The 19,562-nt window shown below is 45.7% G+C and overlaps 1 protein-coding gene across 8 annotated transcripts in view; it reads left to right on the top strand.

Moving 5' to 3' along the window:
• EVA1C (eva-1 homolog C) overlaps positions 1 to 19,562 on the top strand; it is an 87,420-nt gene that overhangs the window by 37,075 nt on the left and 30,783 nt on the right. For all 8 annotated transcript variants that reach the window (XM_074326064.1, XM_074326071.1, XM_074326086.1 and 5 more), the window contains 2 exons: positions 2,323 to 2,475; positions 13,092 to 13,235. In XM_074326064.1, the coding sequence (XP_074182165.1) occupies positions 2,323 to 2,475; positions 13,092 to 13,235 (297 nt within the window). The remainder of the gene's footprint in view (positions 1 to 2,322; positions 2,476 to 13,091; positions 13,236 to 19,562) is intronic.

Here is a 19,562-nt window from a genome sequence, read left to right as displayed (position 1 = left end):
ACTTTCTGAGGCTCCCAACTCAAGGGCAAAAGGAAAATAATGCACTTTCTGCATTAGGGCCATCATGCTGTGAAGATTGTAAAAATACAGTGCTGTATGTAAAACGCTTAGCACAGGAACTGTCATGAAGGTGAGCTCAGTCATTGGTAGCTATTATTCCAATATGCAGATGAAAGTAATTCTTGCTAAAGATCTGAATGACAGAAAGGCAGTGATGGTTGGAGGGGTGGGGTATAGTCTGCCCTGGGTGTAGGCAATAGCAGGGCGCACTGTCTTTAGAGAATTTAAAAACACAATAAAAGTGATTCAGTATCTGTCTATGTGTTAAAAACGCCATGCACTGGCAATTGTAAATAATGCCGGTAACAACATCTTCTCGTCATGGCAGATGGCTCTCCCCTGCCCGTCCTCGAAAGACCACTGCTGCTATGCAAATGCGTGTATGCATTATTAAAAAAGAATGAATCACACACATTGCCCTCTGACTGGGAGAATTAGCGGGGAGAATTTGATACTGTTGTCCTTTCAGCAGAGTTGTGGCTCTACCTTCACCCAGGCTTCTGTCACTCTCCCCATCGAAATCCACGGGGGTGTTGGAGACTCACTTCTGGAAAGCTGCCCACACCTTTTCCCATCTGAGCCCATTGAGCACTCTAATCCAGCCCTAAAACAAATTCTAGTTCTCTAAGAAAAATAGCCATTAAGTTAGTCGTCTCATTGTTTTTAGAACCCAGAAATGTCACTCTTAGGTGACCGTGAATTAGCACATTCCCAAGGAACCAAGTGACTCAACATGACACAACAGTAACCCCAAGCCTGTAATGTGACACTCCCAGCCCCTCGGTTCCAAGAGATGATTTGCCCATAATCTGGGGACAGATCACTGGAGGCCTTGCCCGTGGGTGTTGAGTTACTCTGGGTGAGGTTGGCTGGTATCAAGGCTACTTTTAATGAATGGGCTTTAATCCATCAGAGAGATGGGGGCTAATAAATGCATTTCATGACATGCCTTAAGAAAAGAAAACTCTTATAATTACAAAACAAATTCAGATAGAGAAAAAAAAGAAAGGAAGGAAGAAAAAGAAAGAAAGAAGCCATTCCTGTTCCAAGTGCCCAGTTTGCGGAGATCAGGCTTGGTTTTCATCTGCCTTGTCCCGTCCTCCTTTTTGGCGCGCTGTGCCCCTGGGAAACATTCTTAGCATTTTTTGGTATTCTCCTAGGTGGGAGGGCGCTGGAGCTCTTTTGGTGTGTCTACCCACACCCTCTGTGCTGCACCAAAGGCCATCATTCCTTCCCGGCCTTTGAAGTCAGGCAATATTTCGGTGTTGGTAGGATATAGCGTTTACTCGTAAAAAACCCTGGAGAACTAACTCTTACCAGTGCGGATATGACTCACCCAAAGGAACCCTCCGATGTCAGGGTCAGACTCAGTGTTCTTTTCATTTAGAAAAAGAAAGCAGAACTTTTCTTGGCTCTGAGTTTAAACTGTCACATTAAGATTCCAGTTAGTGGGTAAAGGGCATTCTACACATCGCCTTAGTCACTGACTACCTTTTCCCTCTTCTGCTGGTTCCTCGTGTATGTTTGGATACTAGAGAGCTGTGGGTTTTGCAAGCGTTTGTAACCTGGTTTCTGCTCTGCACCTTTCATTAATCTTGAGTGTCCCCATCATCGTCTATTAAAGAACAGTGCCAAGGTTTGCCAGCGCCAGAGCTGATGGTAATCTGGAGAGCCTAAGACATTTTCCTTTGTGCCGCCCCAAAGGTTGGCCTCACTGCGACTTCTCTGTTCGGGGGAGGAAGGCATGGGAATTTACACGTTACAGGAAAGTGTGATTTATATTTGGAAATTATTTTCTTCCATGTTTTAAGTTTGGGGCTTTAAGTAAGCTTCATGAATTCCAGGATCCAAAGGTCCCACCAGCCACTAATGTTTGCTGCTCACACCTCCCTGTAAGCCTTCAGGTGGGGCTTTCAGTTTGGTTTGATTGCAGCCCAAGGAAAGGAAGACAGTCTACATTTTGGCCCAACATAATGCAGACACAACTGAAAACAAAAATCTTTTAAATTATAAAATGGTGTTTGTCCTTACTTGTGTGATGCACTGTGATGCTTTCTGAACTATTATTTATTGTCTAAAATTGCTGGTCACAGTTCACTACACTGATTTCACGACCCATGAATGGGCCACAAATGACAATTTTAAAACTTTGGTCCGAGCTGTGTCAGGGCCCTGGGATCAGCCTGCACCAGACTTGAGCTACAGTCACTGGTTCCTTCTGAGGGAAGCTGATGGTGCTGCCAATTTTTGTTTCTGCTTCAGATGAATTGAAAAACAAAACCGTGTGTGAGGACCAAGAGCTGAAACTGCACTGCCACGAGTCCAAGTTTCTCAACATCTACTCCGCGACCTACGGCAGGAAGACCCAGGAGAGGGACATCTGCACCTCAGAAGCAGAGTGGCTGCCCCAGTTTGGTACGTGTCTTCATGTGGCTATCATCAGGGTGCTGTCTGAGTGGATTAGGGCGCTGGCTCCCCAGGGAAGGGAATTAGCGGGAAAGTTGAGTGCTGGGAGGAACCACCCGCCACGTTGGGCCTGCGCCTGCCCCGCATTCCTGAATCCGTCCATTGTTCAGTCATTCCACAATGAGTAGTGATTGAGCACCTGCTGTATGCATGGCCCTGTTCTAGGCGTGGGGGAGTATTCAGTGACCAACACGGAGTCTACATGGAGCTGATCTTCCAACAGTGGATGGGGAAGCGATGAGAAAACAGATAATAGACGAGCTAATATTTCATAGGTCAGGTGCAGATAAGTGCTAAGGGGACCAGCACAGGAGGGAAGGGAGATGGGGAGGCAGGGGTGTGCTGCAGAGAGCCACAGTGTTGTGGACTGACGGGCACGTGGAGCAGAGACTTGAAGGAGGAGAGGCTGCAGACACCAGGGGAAGTTGTCCAGGTAGAGAGAAGAGCCAGTGTGAGGCCCCAAGGCCGTGTTCAGTGTCGAGAAGAGCTCAGCGAGTCATCCTGCTTAGAAGTCTGCAGTTCAGACCTAAGAGATGATGGCCAGGATGCAGGCCTGAAAGCTCCATCCATCAGCGTAAGTCAGCCAATATTATTATTATGAGTCAAGGTTCTCCAGAGAAACAGAACCAAATATCCTATATATAGGGAAAGAGTTGATTTCAAGGGGTTGGCTCACATGATTGTGGTAGCTAGCAAGTCTGAAATCTATAGGGCAGGGTGGCAGGCTGGAAACTCAGGTAAGACTTGATGTTCCCTCTTGAGTCTGAATCCCACAGGGCAGCACTCTGGAAACTGCAGGCAGAATTTCTGTTTGCAGCCTTGAGAAAAATTCCTTTTTTCGGAAAAAGCTCAGTCTTTGCTGTCAAGGCCTTCAACTGATTGGTCAAGGCCCACCCATGCGATGGAGGATAATCTGCTTTACTCAGAGGCTACTGATTTAGATGTTAGTCGTATCTTAAAAATACCTTCACAACAACATCTAGACTGGTGTTTAACCAAACCACTGGGAGCTATAGCCTAACTAAATTGACACATAAAATTAACCATCACACCCCCCGATCTGTGATGGTAAAACACACTACCCTCCATCTTACCAGAGAGAACAGGCCCTTCTGTGAAACAGCCCAAGGAGTTAAACTTAATTCATCAAAATCTAAAATGAGCTCTTTAATGTATTAAATTGCTACAATGTACTCATGGATCCCTTATGAAATTAAACATTAATTTTAAAATGAAATTCATGCATAAGTAATATCTTGGATCTGAAAAAAAGAAAAGAGTATAAAGTGACCTCACCACACAAGCAGACTCTCAGGCGAGACTCAAGAGAGAACAAAAAGGGAGTTCACAAGGCACATGTGCCACCCAGGTCCCCCGCCCAACGTGCTGGGAAGGAAGGCCCTTCTGTCAGGATGGCGGAGGGTCTTTTGAAAGGCAGCCCTGGAAGACCACACACAAAGACAGACCAACATGGGCATCCAGCTGCATTTCATTAGATCTGGGGGAGAGGGCTCCTGTCTTAATAAGCTCGGCTGCCAAGTGGAGCAGATATGCCTTGTGCTGGTGGCTCCTTCTTAACTATCAATGGCACCACCCTCTGCCCCCTGCCCCAGTGAGTGCCCTGTGAGTTCTGAAATTCTGTTCCCATATAACATCTGGTGTGTTCAGAACGTCTCCACCCCCTCCTCCCTTGTTCCTACCACTGTGTTAGGTCAAGGTGCCATTGGCTGGTCACTGCAGGAGTCTCCCTGCTCCCAGGCTTGCCTTTCTCACCAGGGTGGCCGGAGGCAGCCTTCTAAAAGGCACATTTGCTTATGGCCCTTCTGGGCTCCCCATATTACGTAGTCTCCTCAGCTCGATGAGGTACCCTTGCTGATCTGACCTCTTTCTGCAAAAAGGGACTCTACTTCTACATATTGGGATGAAGCACGCCATTTTTCAGGCTTACTGAATCTAACTTAGCTGCCTGTGTTTTGGGAGGTGGCAATAAGTAGCATTGATTTTAGCTGTTCTTTTGAGCGGACAGACTTGGTAGGCCAAGTAGGTCCATCTGTAGGCTGGATGCTTTACATTCAGTAGACCACTGCCTTACGTCTCTGCGAAGTTGGATGGGCATTAGGTTTAAAGGGAAAAGTAATCAGCCAAAGAAAATGTTAGCAGACACCATGGCTGAGGGACCGGTTTCTGTAGAATTTGAAGAATCCTTAGGTCAGCCAGCTTCTCTAATGCCATGAATAACCCTTGTTGACACAGGAAAGGTCAGTGAAGGGAAGACTGTGCCCCTTGCTTAGCTGTTCAGCTTTAAAAGCTTAAGCCCTGGCAAAGTCACATGGCAACGACAACCTGCTCGTCCCTCTCCCCTCCCTTCCCGCCTGTCAGTCAAGTGCTGCTGTCCGTTGCCCCTTGAGTACTTGTGAGGTTAAGGATCACGCTCTTCTTTGAGTTCATGAACCAAATGCCAGGGTCCTCGGGCCCTGTGCTCTCAGTGGGAAGAGGCTCAAAGCAAAAATGAAAGGGCCCTTGAGTTCATCTCATCATCTTGAGGGTGCCCAGTTCATCTCACCTCCCAGTTTCCCACGGAAGCAAAGACTCTGGCTCACCTCTCAGGTTAGCATTGAAGGCCAGAATCATGCATGCCTGCGTAAATACAGACCATTGGCTGCCCCTGCTGATACATGTTCTGGATCCTAAGAAATTGTTCACTCTTTGGCCCAGGTAAACTGTGCGTGAAGGTTTTAAACTGCACTTGACATGTTGATCCCCCCAAATCATCAACTGATCTCTCTGTATAACCACATTTTAATATCACCCACCTGAAAAACACACTCTTTTGACGTCCTGTCTCCCACCAGCTACCCATCCACTTGCTCAGCAAGTCCACTGGGCTCTCCCCCAACGATGTATCTCAAATGCAGCCACTTTGCTCCTAGCCCACTCTGGGCATCTCTGACCTGGACCATCCGAGTCACCTCCTGACTGGTCTCCGGCCTTCCCTCTCCCTAGTTCCCTCCTTTCCCTTAGTCCCTTCTTCACTGAGCAGCCAGGGAGATTTTATTTAAGTCAGATCACTTCACCCCCTACTTAAAGCTCTCCACTTTGCCCATCATAATTAGAATAAATCCACTCTCCCAGCTGTGGTCTTGCCTCTTTCTCCTCCCTCACTACCTCTGGATTACTCCATGCTCGCCCATCCCCTAGAGCCCTTCCTTTGGCCTGGAATGTTCTCACCCACATCTTTGCATGGCTAGCTCCATCGCTCTATCCCATCATTCGGGAATCAACTCAGATGTCACCTCAGAGAGGTTCCCCAGGGCACCCTGCCAGCAGGCTCCTCATCCTGCAGTCCCTCTCGAGCTGTCCTCCTGTTTGATTGTCTTCATAGCCTGGAAACAGTCATTTCTGTGCATGTGGTCTCTCTCTCAGGGGGAGAGGGGGTAAGCACTGCAGAGACTGTGTCTGTCTCTTTCCTGTGGATTTCCCAGCAACGAGACCAGTGTTTGGCTCTGAGTGGGTGCCCATGTGAATCTGGAGATGCATGAATGAATCAGAACCCCTCCTTAGTGAGGCGCCCCCACTGGGCTTCTGTGGTGGATGGTTGCCGGCCCGGAATGTGGGCCTGGTGTTGTCACAGCTTCCAACCTCTCATGAGATGCTGGAAATCCGTTTTGTTTGTTTGTTTTTTTTCATGTGAAATGTTCCAACTTTTAAAACACTGTGTGAGCCAAACAAAACATGCTTACAGGCCACATCCGGGCCATGAGCTGCCAGTGTGTGATGTCTGCTCTACGTTCCCATTACCACTGCAGCTCAGCCCCGTCGCTTTGAAGAAGGGAAGGGCTATTTATTCCTAGCCCCAGACACTGGCGTAAACTTGGCAGGATGGTTGCCTAAGGGCCGAGGGTCAGGTCTCACCGTGGGCCTCTGAGAGGTCATGTGTGGGCTTGGCCTCTTGTGTATAAAAGCTAAAGTCCGCTGCAACCCCATGTGCTTCTGAGCCTGGGTACCCATCGCCAGCACGTGTGGTGAAGACCAGTGGGGCCTCGGTGAAGCTCCCTGTGGTCAGGAAGCACACCTGGGTGGTATCTAGCACTCAGATACTGAGGGAGTGCATTTCCAGTTCTTTTTCAAAGATGATTATTATGATGACTTATTGTTGCACAAGCACCGTAATAACATTTAACAGAAATAAGAAAAAGATTCTGCCACAAATTTTACCCACCCAGTGGAAGGAGTTTTATTTTTCAAGATCTCTTCCATGTCCAAGTTCCAAGTTTTCATTTTTCACCATCTCTTCTATAGTGTGTGAACACAGGACAATTTTACATGATGGCAATTCTAAAGCCGATCCATTTGAACTTTACTTTTATTGCTTTAACTTTATACAATGGGTGTTCTTCCTTGTGGCCAACAAAACCCTAACCATGTCCATCACTTGCTAATAACTTGTTAAAGGGATATATTATAGTACATTATATACTTAGTCATTCCCGAATACTGGATTATTTCACTGTTTCTAATTTTCAAATATTACAAATAATGTACAATGAACTTGTGCTTGTAGTTTTTTCTTTCTTCTGGATTATTTCCTTGGGATAAATTCCCAGACGGCTTATACCAAAAGCGATCATGGGCATATTTACAATTCTTCATATGTATTATCACCAGGGTTCTTTCCAAAACCTTTTTGCACCTTTTGTACCAATTTATAAGTGTAAACAGTGATATACAACTGTGGGTTTCCCTGCAACTTTGGCAGCATTGTGTATGGTTGTTCTGCATGCTTCCAATTTAATAGGTATAAAATGGTCTTTCTGGATATTCTTTTATTCGCCTTTCTTTGAACGTTAATAACCTTGAACATTTCCCCATGTTTTTGTGGTTATTGTATTTGATATTGTGTCTTTAGCTTTTGTCCTTTTTTCTGCTGGGATTTTTATTTTCTTCATAAATTTTTATGAGCTTGTGACAGAGCAGAGATATGACGCCTTTATGTGTTTTTTTTCTGCTATGAATATCCCACCCCACAGTATACTTTTTTCTGAACTTACAGTTTGGTTTGTTATATAAGGCTGATTAATTATTTGATTCTATGTACTTTATCTGTTGAGTAAGTTCAAGAAGAAGGGTCTGAGTGGCAGTGGAAGGGGAACGCCCTTGGTGGAAGTCAGGGCATGTACACATGACCCCCCCAACCTCCCCCACCCCGCCACCTCAAGTTCATGGTGTGACACCATCATGCTTCCGTAAGCATCCTCAGGGATGCCTGAGCCTGGCTCTCAGAATCTCCCCTAGTGGAACCTAAGCTCTTACTGGACATTCCCAGGGATGTAAGGGTGCCCACAGCAAGGCCTCCACGTCTGGGCCTAGAGGAGGGCGGGCAGAGCCTTTGTATTCTTGTGCGATGCCCCAGGCTGGTCCATCTGGAATGCATCAGGGCAGGCGAGGCCATGGTGAGGCCTTGGTCACCCACCACACCCTGACCTTGAATAGTGTTTCCTGGCCTTTTCCCCATCATCACAAACAGGAAATTATATATTTTTATGTCACTGTGGCCTTAAAGGGAGGCACTGCTCAATGCCAAAATCAAGAGCTAAGGGAAGCCTGGGGGCCTCCAGCGTACCTGTGTCCATTCACGGTTCAAGTTGGGAAGTTCTACAGTGAAGATGTGCTTGGCCTCAGGGTGCAAAGGTCACCGAAGCTGGGCTTCTCTTCAAAGCCCTTAGACTTTCACTGTCAGTCTCCTCCAGAACTTCCCAACTTATGCCACTGCCCAGCCCCAAAGCCTCTCCCAGATTTTAGGGTTTTGTTACCCTAGCAACCCACTTCCAAGTATCAAAATGTGTATTTGTTTTCTATTGCTATGTAGTGAAATACCCCAAAATATAATGACTAAAAGCAAAAATGAGTATGGTTTCTGTGGGGCAGGAATTCAGGGGTACCTTAGTTGGGCAGTTCTTGGTTAACGTCTCATGGAATCTCGTGAGGTTGCAGCTGAGACGTTGGCTCTGAAGGCTGGACTTTTAAGATGACTCACTCGTGTGGTGGGCAAGTTGTTGCTGGTTGCTGGCAGAAGGCCCCGGTTCTCCCCACATGGGTCTCCTGAGTGTCTTCAGGACATGGCAGCTGGCTCCTCCCAGAGTAAGTGATGCTAAAGCATGAGTGGAAGCCGCAGCCATCACCTCCAACTTACTGTATGGGTCACACAGACCAGCTCTGATTCCTTGTGGTAGGAGACGGCACAAAAATATGAATTCCAGAAGGTGAGCCATCTTGAAAGCTGTTACGTGCTGAACTGTGTCCCCCAAAAATTCCTATGTTGAAGTCCTTACCTCCTGTACATCAGAATGGGACTGTATTTGAAGACAGGGTTTTTAAAGAGGTGACTAAGTTAAATTTAGGTCATCTGGGCACTAATCCAATATGACTGGTGACCTTATATAAAAAGAGGAAATTAGGACATAGTTACACACATGGAAGATCATGAGAAGACCCAGGAAGAGGATGGCCACCAGCAAACCAAGGAGAGAGGCCTCAGGACGCACCAAACCTGCTAACTTCTAGCCTCCAGAACTGAGAGGAAATACATTGCTGTTGTTTAGCCACCCCATTCGTGGTACTTGTTGTGGCAACCCTGGCCAACCAAAACAAAGGCTGGTAATCACAACTAGGAAATAAAAGGGAAGACACACAAGACTGATGACCAAGCCAGCTGTGAGGCCATCTTTGAAAAATGACATCTTACTGCCACGCAGGTTCAAACATAGATCTGGTATCTTATCTTGAAGGTGCTGACCCAAAGCTATTTCTGAAAGATCTAGCAAGTCAGATCCATCAGAACTTACATCTCATCTAGGGGAAGAAAAACTGAAAGGAAGGCATGAAAGTGATTGTTCTTTGCTGGTCCCAAAGGTACACCAGTGAAACCACACAGAAGGTAGTGAGCTTTCTACAGACCGTGGCATGAACTGCAGGAAGCAGGGCCTCAGAAAGATCCCCTGGCTGGGCATCTACTGTGACATGACATTTCCTGCTGCAGTTATGTTTTCTGGGTGGACTCCTGGGATCCTACTATTTTCTTAATAAGAGAATAAGAAAAACCACCCAATGGGCCTCAAAGGCTGGGCTAAGGCCATCCCAAAGCCAAGTGTGGGCAGGCCTGGGCTTTTCAGCCAAAGATCTAGGTGCCAGGAGCTCCCATTGCCAAAACAGTCACTTAAGAGCAGTCAGCCTAATTATCTAAGTAAGCACAGGTTGCAAAGAGCGATTAACTTCAGTTTCAGTGTTAAAAAGTAGCCAAAAAAATAAAAATTAAATGGTTGAATATCTTGTTATCACATGTATTGGGTAAAGGGTAGTTTGCCAGGAAGAAAGGGTGCAAACAAAATCAGCCTGGGAGGGAAATAATCACTTTTTTAAAAAATCCTACAATGGTTCTGAGCTCAGTGTCAACAATGGTTCAGAGCTCAGGTCAGACCTGAGTCAGACCTGAATGACCTGGGGCCTCTTGCTGAAAACTCGTTTACTGTGGGTTCTTTCACTCTCACCAAGACAAATTCTTTCACTCCTAGAGTAACTGCAGAGGGCAAAATGTGGCTCTGTAAATCACGCTGGTCACAAGACCTCCTGGGTCAGAGAGGGTTGGGGTCTTATAAATGGGAGTTGTTTTGTTTTGTTTTGTTCTTTTCCTGCCTCTGTTAGCCTTAAAAAATATGGTCAGGCACATCTTAAGAAAACCGAAGATTTCTAAGGCACTCTCGTATAATTCTGGTAGGAATGTGAATTAGTATTACTTCTTTGGATAACAGTTTGGCATTATGTATCAAAAGCCTTATTATTTGGAATACCCTTTCACAAAGCAATCTACTTCTAAGAATTCATATGGAAACTATCATGATTGTGTACAAATATTTAGCCCTAAGGAGGTTGCAATTATAGAACTGTTTATAATATTAAAAAACAGAAATCATCTGAATGTCTGCCAATAGGGTATTGTAAATAAAGCTGGTACATCCATAAAATGAAAACTATGTATCTCTTTAAAATGTTAAAATTTTCACAAGGATTTGAATAAACAGGAAAAAAGTACCACACAATGTGATATATACATGATTCCATTGAGGAAGAAGGACATTTACACACAGAAAAGTGACTAGAAGGATGTTTTTTAAAAGTTGACATTTTTTTACTTGATGGTGGTATTTACTGGGAATTTTTAATTTTCCTAGTTTTGGCTTATCTGTGCTTTGCAAGTTTTTAGCTACAAGTATGTATTTATTTTGTAACAGAAAGAACAATAATAGATACATTTTAAGACATCAGACTTCTGAAAATAATTTTATAATTCAGACTGTTACTTCTTCCCAATGCAGCTAGCTTACCTAGAAATCATACATCTCACAATCAGATTTCTTGAGATTTAAGGATTTTTTTCAATTGATAAATGTGCTCAGCTAAGAACCCCAAATAACAACAAGGCTCCTAAAGACAGCAAAAATAGCTGCCATCAACACTGCACATCAACAAAGCAATATAAAAATAAACTGGAAGAAAGTTCAAAGGATATATCTTTACTCCTAGATAAACTTTTCATGGCTCTTGGGGCAAATTGAGTTATATAAAACAATAGTTTAATATTACATTTACAAAAAAAGTCACATTTCTGGAAAAAATTGCCTCAGAGTTTCTCATATTCCAAAACGGTCTTCTGTCTAGACATGCATTTTATTTCACTTTTCAAGAAAGTTCATTTTATGCTCCTTCAATTCAAAGCAATGTAAACTAACAAAATCGATAGGGAAAAGAAAAATAAAACACCTCTTCTCCATCAGCCAACAATAACCCCTGCTACCGTCTTGGCAATTCTCCTTCTAATCTTTTTTTCTTACACACACACACATATAGGTAATATAAACAACATATTATATATTAAATAACCTATTCTATATTACATAAACAACTTATATAATAACATATAATGTACCCCATATATATGTATCATATATATCATATATATACTAAATACCCTATCTCATAGGATTGTTGGGAACACTAAATCAGTTAACATGCAAGTGCTGAGAACAGAGGCTGTCACAATGCTAGCTGTTTTCCTAAGTGAACGGAATTTAGCAAGGTCTCTAAAATTCTCTCCTCTGTTCTTCAAGCCCGTAGCTCCTCCCAACCTATGTTACTGAAATTGCTCCCAAACTGATCTCCCTGCCTTCAGTTCCTTTTTTCTCCCCGGGTTTCCTGGACACTGGCCCCAGAGGACAATTGCATCCGGCCGTTTTTTTCAGGTTCTCTCTTGCTTGCAGAATGAAGTCCAATGTCTTTAGCTAAGCATTCAAAGGCCATCTCAGTGTAGCTCCCATTTACTTTTCCAACTCATTCTCTATGGCTTTCCTGCCCACACCAGCTATGCCAGCTCATGGTCAGGCCCCTGGATTCCTCTTACGTGCTTCTGACCCACTTGCCTTCATGTTTCTACCTTCTCTCTTACCTGCCTTTACCCAATCCATGCTCTTTCTCCCATGACCAGGCCCCTCTCCTCCATAAAGCCTGTTTTGACCACTCCGGTTAGTCCACAGCAATCTCCTCTGCCTCTGACCCCAGCACCTCTTATCTGGACCATTCACTGCTGACACTCACTCCCTGTTTCACACTATTAGACATCAGATCACACGAGCGGGTTTTGTCCCTCCAGCTCCATGACATGTCCTGTGAACGCAAGGTAGGCTTCTTCTGATGTGTTTTTCTTTTTTTCTTTTTTTAACTTTTCAGTTACATTTGACATTCGACATTATTTTATATTAATTTCAGGTGTGCCGCATAGTAGTTAGACATTTACATAATTTACGAAGTGATCCCCCCAATAACTGACTTGGTTTCTGGCAGTACTTAGCACAGTGCCTCATCCTTCGTGTAAGTTCAATTAGTATTTACTAATTGTGAAGACATTGTGCCAGGGTGCCGAAAATACACATGTCCCCAGGTGTATTAATTTCATTCATTCACTCATTCATTCATTCATCAGTTATTATTGGATTTCTACAGTGGGCCAAGCGGTGGGAATTAATGATAAACAAGATAGAAATCGTCCCTGTCCTCGTGGCACTTATGTTCATGCACGGGAAATGGATTCGCAACATAAACAAATAAATACAGTATTTCGAAAAGTGGTACGGGTCATAAAAGAAATTGGAATCTTCATTCAATGTTCTACATATTTTGCCTGCTCTGTATGCAGGGCCAGTTACATAATTTGTAGGGCCTGGTACAAAATGGAAATATAGGGCCCCTTGTTCAAAATACTTAAGAATTTCAAAATGGAGACAGCAGAGCATTTAATCCAGCTCAAGGCCTTTCCAGCTCTTGCCCATGAAGCCAGCTCCCTTATGTGTTACTTAGCCCATGTTGGGTGCTTTCATGAGATAGAAAATTATCAGAGAACCTGTCTCCATGACATTTGAAATCCAGCCCAGTATATTATTTACAGAAAATAACAAGCTATGTGGTGGCCATATATGGGACGCAACATAAAATTTTCGATGCTTTTTCCTGCCTTTCAGACTGCTTGTCCTACTCAGCTTTGCATGTATTGTCCAGGAGGTGCTACGGGAAGCAGAGATGCAAAATTCTTGTCAACAATCACCATTTTGGAAGCCCCTGTCCACCAGGAGTGAAAAAATACCTCACCGTCACCTATGCATGCGGTAAGAATAAACCCTCAACAAGCTGTTCAAAGACACTGCCTCCTCGGGAGGCGCTGACCACGTGAACAAAAGGAGTTGCCTGCAATAAGCCAAACGACTCTACTCCTGAAACTGGTGCCCGACCACATAGTCAAGAGCCCCTTCTCTAGCCTTTATTGTTGTTTATGACATTTGCATCAGATAAGCAATAGAATTTTCTCTGGTCAAAATTTGTTTTAAAAGCCCTTTTAGCAATCAGATTGGCAGCCCATGGGAAGAATGCAGAAAGAACAAAGGAATGGGGTAAGATTGATGTCACTGAGAATAGTGATTTTAATCTGGGTTCTTAGGAGGCTCTAAAATTTATGGGTATGTCATGCAAGTTCACAGAAGTATTGTTTGGCTCCCACTTTCCTGCCAGTCCTGCTTTTAGGCCCTAAATGACTAACTCTCTGTGCTGCCAACAGCCATTTCATCTACAGTCAACAGATCAAATGCTTACCCTAAAACAATGAAATATTACATGACAGCATTACTTTGTTTTCCTAGTGTCTTCAAATAAGAAGCTGAAATGCCTGGTTCGTTAGGTTCCAATTTTCCAAAACTACCTAAAAGGGAATCAACAGTTAATTATTCTCTGAGGGAAGGTGGATTTCTAGTTTATAATCCTGACACATGAACTGTTTGTTTTTTGAAATTAGCCTAAAAGCAAAGGGAGAGCAAAGAACACTATAACTGAAGCACCCAATAGCTGTACTCATGGAAACCCTTTTTCACGCCAGATTTCCCTAGACTTTTTTTTTTTTTTTTTTGGGGGGGGTAATAGCTTTATTGAGATATAATTCAGAGATCATAGAGTTCACCCATTAAGCATACAAACAGGTGGTTTTAGTATAGTCATAGAATTGTGCAATTGTCACCACAATTAATTTAAGACTATTCTTATTACCCTCAAAAGAAACCCTGCACCCCTTAGCAATCAGCTCCCAATTCACCCCCCACCCCCTCCCCAGGCAACCACCAACCTACTTCTGTCTTTAGGATTTGCCTCTTCTGGACATTTTATATTAATGGACTTGTACAGTGGGTGGTTCTTTGCAGTTGGCTTCTTGACCCCGCATGTGTAGCATGTGTCAGCACTTCATTCCTTTTTATGGCCTAATAACATCCTGTTGCATCCCTAGCCATTTATACCCTGAGCTAAACATGTTATCCTCTGTGATATCAAAGCTGTGATAGGTACAATAAAGTGACTACATGAATGTAGTCCCACAATAATAGCGCCCTAACATACATTCCAGGAAGCCCGATTTTATCCGCCCTCTCAGGCTTCGTTCCGGCCCCAGTGCCCAGGCATCCACGGGTAGCAGGCAGCCCTGCTGGCTGAGGTTCCCCAAGAAGCCACGTGGACCAACCTGAATTCCGCGTGGTTGATGTCCAGGCCTCTCCCGCTGAGTGTTGAAGGAGGAGCAGGACTTCAGCCTGTAGATAAGGTGAATTTCCTGTTGTGTCTGCAAGGATGCAGTGAGAGCCATTTCTGAGCTGCGACTTCTCTGAGTGAAGAGAAGGTGGATTTCAGGGCCTGAGGGTCATGAGTTCCAGTTCAAGCTTCTCCTCTCTCATTCACTCATTCAGCACATTGCAGGCATGTTCTGTGTGGCAGGGGTTGTGCTGGGCACTAAGGATTCAACAGTTGTTGTGTTTTTTTTTAAAGGCATGGTCCTTGTTTCATGGACTTATGAGTTGGGGAAGAGAGACAGACTAAGTAACTAGGTAAACCTATGATTCCCCATTGTGATAAATGCTATTTTGGAAAAGGGCAGGTTACTGTGAGAGAGGATCAGGGTGCAGGGGCCTCATGTAGCATTGGGGAGGGGATGATGGCTTGAGAAATTTTCCAAAGAGAACCTTACCCTGGGGTGAACTCACAGCTGTGCGCCGATGGGGTGGGTGGGTGTGAGCTGAGAGCCAGTGGGCAGAGAGGGCGGGGGCAGCCATGCAGAGGTGCTGCGTGGGAGAGAGGACTTGGTGAGGAGGAGGATGGCATGAGTTGGCACTGGAAATGTCCAGGGCCGGATCCTGCGGGGTCTCGGGAAGGGGTGTCAGTGGAGAGTTTTCAGTAGGGAAGTCATTCCATCGTAACAGTTGGACGCTTAAAAGACCCCTCTGGCTGGAGGGTGGAGAACAGGTTGCAGTGGGATGAAGTGGGAGACCAGTTAGCCGCAATGGGCAATGAGGACTTAGAGGAACGTGGTGTTAGTAGACATGGTGAAAACTGGCTGGGTTTGAGAAGTGTTTGGAAAGCAGAAACACATTAGAGATGCTGAAGAGACCTGACCTACCGGAAAGGATGGGGTCCAGAGAAGGTGAGAGGGATGGGATTGACCTTTGATAGGAGAGAAGGATGTTCCCTTGTCATCACAGGGGGACAAGTCCTCTGGGAATGGATCAAGGGAGGACTTGCAGCTCTTCACATGGCCTCTGGCTTCTCCAAATAAGTATGAGATGAGGTCTCAGCTGTGAGGACTGGGGGGAGGGGAGTGGAGTGTAAAGAGATGAGAGAAGGTATGAAGTGAGTGCCGTGGAGGCGGGAGCTTAGTGGTCAAAGTTCTTGGGGGCACGAGTCTGCCCGATGGTGTGTTTCCTTCCAGCAGGGCCCAGCTGCTCCAGACCAGGCATGGAGAGGAGGGGTCCTCCAGGCTCCCTGGGCAACGAGAAAGGAGGAGGCGAGTTGGGTGGTCCCAAGGGAGTGATCACAGTGGTGGACGGTGGAATCAACGGGGAGAAAGAGGGAGGTGCAGACAGGAGGGGCTGCAAGGTGAAGGGCAGGTAGGAGGTCCGCGGGTGAGGTTGGAGAAGTGCAGAGGGAGGCATCTGAGTGAGTCCCCTTGAAGACCAGAGGCTGGGGTGCTGGTGGTTTGCATTGTGGTTTCAGATGTGGCCCATGGAGGAAAGGGGGGCGCTGAGTGTGTCCTTTCCTTCTCTCTGGGACAGTTCTCCCTTGTCCATCAGAGTGGTCCTCCAGGAGTTATTCCCGAGGGACAGGGTGATTCGCACTGTGAGGCAAGTTCTGTGTCCTCCCCTCCACCCTGCAAACAGGCACCTGCTAAGTCACTTCTAATCACCTTCTAAGTAGTTGACATTGTAAAAGTATTTTCTTCCTGCCAGCTAGATCTTCAGTGTGAAAGCTGAATCATTCAAAAAATGATTTGCAATATCTGCATATCTTAGAGATCACAAAGTGGGCGTGAAATGTTTTACATTTTCAAAACCTTCTCCCCACCGATGTGGACGTCGATATGAAAATTCCAGAGGATGTCAAAAATTAATTTCTAAGTCAACGTGTCTTAGGACTCTTTGGATGTGAGTGAGGGAACCAATTCGAGCCGCGGTTGGGTGGGAGGTAGCCCGTGGCTCGAAGAGCAGCTCCGGAAGCCAGGACTCCAAAGCAAGGCCTCGCCAGAAACGCCAAGGGGGTGGCCGTCATCCCTTGTGTGTCTTCTCTGCTTCTCACGGCACCTCTGCTTCCTTATTCTCTCTCTTTCTCGCTCACTCTCTCTGCAGACAGCCTTCCTGTGAGCCTGGGCTAGACGGCATACAGCCACCCCCACAGCCCTGAGTGATTTTTATGTTACAGTTCTAACAGTGTGAAGACTGGCGATCTAAATTCCAAATTTCTAACAGAAAGCTATTTAATGGACTGGGCTGTTTATTTAAGTGAAGGCCTGGATGGGGGAGGGACAGGCAGAAGGACAAACACCTGCAAACACCTGGAGGGGCCTTGGGGGACGGCAGTTACAGCTTGGCTTGGACCTAGGGCAATGGGGAGCTGAGGAAGGATTTTCTCAGGCGATGTAATCAATTTCATTTTAAAAAGAGCACTCCTCCTATTTTATAGAGCTGCATTTAATCGTGGCTCTCTAATCAAAGCTCTCAGCTATTAGGCTGGGAGGAGAATGTCTGCATCTTTGTGTACCCTCAGGGGAATGATTCAGGCTGTGTGGCCTTTTGCTTTTCGAACTGTAGGCACTGCTGGCTGATGTCAAACTGCTCAGAGGTCCCAGCACCTGGTCCCTGATTGGGCTGGGAGATGCATCTCTTGAGTACTTTGCTTTAATGCGTAGCTAAAAGAGGCCCTCTCCACTTTCCCTCCCAGGCGTACCATTTGGCCACACTTCTTGGACATGCTGGATTTTAGGCTTTCCTCCTAATAGGACAAGGAGACCTGCTGAAATCGGCCAGCTGTCCCCGTCACCGCTGCAGGGAGGGCACCTCTCCATACCCACAACCATAGTCCAGGAGGGCCATCAAGGCAGAGGCCTGGGGCCGGCACAGCTCCTCCCAGGAGATGAGTGAGGCAGACAGATAGTGCCACGATTTGGGGATAGGAGGGATGGGGGTGCCAGGATTCGCAGGTGCTCATTCAGACTGGGCCCCTGTGGAGAGGGAGGAACAGTTACACAGAGATCATTTTTGTCTCTGCTGTGAAGAAGTCATCTGGGCCCTAAGGTCAGCCTGTGGATGCTTCTTTCTTAAAGTCTGTGCTGACTCAGGCTTGACACAGGAATTTTATTCAGGAATTTAAAAAATCATAATAAAAAATTCAAGGATGGGGGCCCTGCCCAAATTTAGAGACCATTCAAGTCCATTATAATCATCATCTCTGGTTTCACCTAAACAGACTCGAGAGGAACTGGCTGAGTGGGAATCACTTTGCTGTCTTTACAATCCTTTAAAATAATCCTTTATCCAGTTCCCAAAGGCTGAACGTCCCACGGACATTACGGCATCATGGAAAGATCAAGGGCATGTGTGAGAGAGACCAGGAGATGCAGTTTTGCCTCAGAGGTGAACGGCACACCCTGAGCCTCAGTTTCCCCATCTGCTGGAATGGGAATGATGCACACCTTCACAGGGTACCTATGAAGATGACACAAGATGCACTGTTTAAACACCAAGCCCAGGGTCCGGCACATGTTAGGAGCTCCATGAAGAGGGCTTTGCTAGTGTTTTCACAAATGTATCTAAAGTGGAGAGGAGTGGGTTTGAGGAGTGGTAATAAATCACACCCCAGGCCCCAGCTTCATTCTTAAAACAAGGAGATGTAAGAATTTGACAAGTATGTTGATACCTGTTGTCTTTTCAAAGGTCCTAAAAGATCCACTTATTAGACCCATCTTCACGTGGTAAATGGGCAAGATTCCTGACTGAGCCTATATCCCACGCAGGCAATTTAATCTCTTGAGTGTCCAGTTATGGTGCAAAGCTCATCCTAAAATGCCCTTTCTCTCCGAGCAATTCCCCTTCCTCGAAATGTAAAGCCTCTGGCATTTGCAGAGAGCCAAGCAGTCTTTTGTCCATATCTTGAGAACAAGCCAAGAGACCGACGTGAGAAAGAAGTGCCACTCCTGGCAGAGAGGACTTACTCCTGCCAAGAAATCAGGGGCGTCCTTCTTGGGGCCCAGCAATGATCAAGAGGTGGTTTCATCAGAAAGCATTTTGTGGCAACACAGTTCAGTGACCTGGGGCCCCGTGGTGGCCCCGGAATCAGCAGCAAGCACCGTGGTTAGCCAAGGGCCGTTCCTCAGGGTTCTGGAGAGCTTCCGCCACCTCTGCCATTGTCACCGTGTTCCTCTGGAAAGTGATCCTCACCACTGATGGACACGAAAACATTTCACAATTTAGGAAAGTTCTCTGGCTGTTGATCCTGGGACATCCCCAGAAGGACTTAGGTAAGCACTCTGAGAAAGGAAATGAGGTTTTCTTGCTGCTGAAGATGTCTTACTAGCTCTTTTTATTTAAATCAGTGCAGTTCATCTTGCACCATTTGTATTGGCTTCACTTCTGTTTCCTGTTGCCACTTTTCCCAGATACCAGCTGAGCTCAAGAACCAACAAAAATAAGCAATCTTCTGCAGCAAAAATATTTGGTTTCCTCTCCCTTCTCCCAGCTGGCCGCAGTGCTCCCGCCCTTCAGAATTCCTGCTTTGCCCTTCTGTTCAGCTGGTGCTGTCATCTTGTCCGCTTTGCCTGAGGGAGTCCTGAGATCCGGATGGTTTATTCTTAGGGTCAGTTCGGCAGAATCTTAACCACCTTCCAAAGGAGTCTGTTACACGGCCCTCCTCTCCTCATCTCCCTGTCATCCTCTTACAATACTCAGAGGATCATTCTAGAGGGTCTTAAAACTCTCTTCGGGCTTATTATGGAAGCAAGGACTTAAAGAGCTGTGGTAAGAAGCAGAGTTGGTACTGGGACAGGTCAGTGATGGATTCTGAGTCGTTTACAGTCATTTTTGTTTCACTTCATCTCAGGGAAGTTTATGTTCAGAGTTAACAACGTTGTTGGTGTA

The sequence above is a fragment of the Rhinolophus sinicus genome, linkage group LG01 (genome assembly GCF_036562045.2).
Source record: "Rhinolophus sinicus isolate RSC01 linkage group LG01, ASM3656204v1, whole genome shotgun sequence".
Lineage (NCBI taxonomy): Eukaryota > Metazoa > Chordata > Mammalia > Chiroptera > Rhinolophidae > Rhinolophus > Rhinolophus sinicus.
This window is presented reverse-complemented; position numbering and strand designations above follow the sequence as displayed.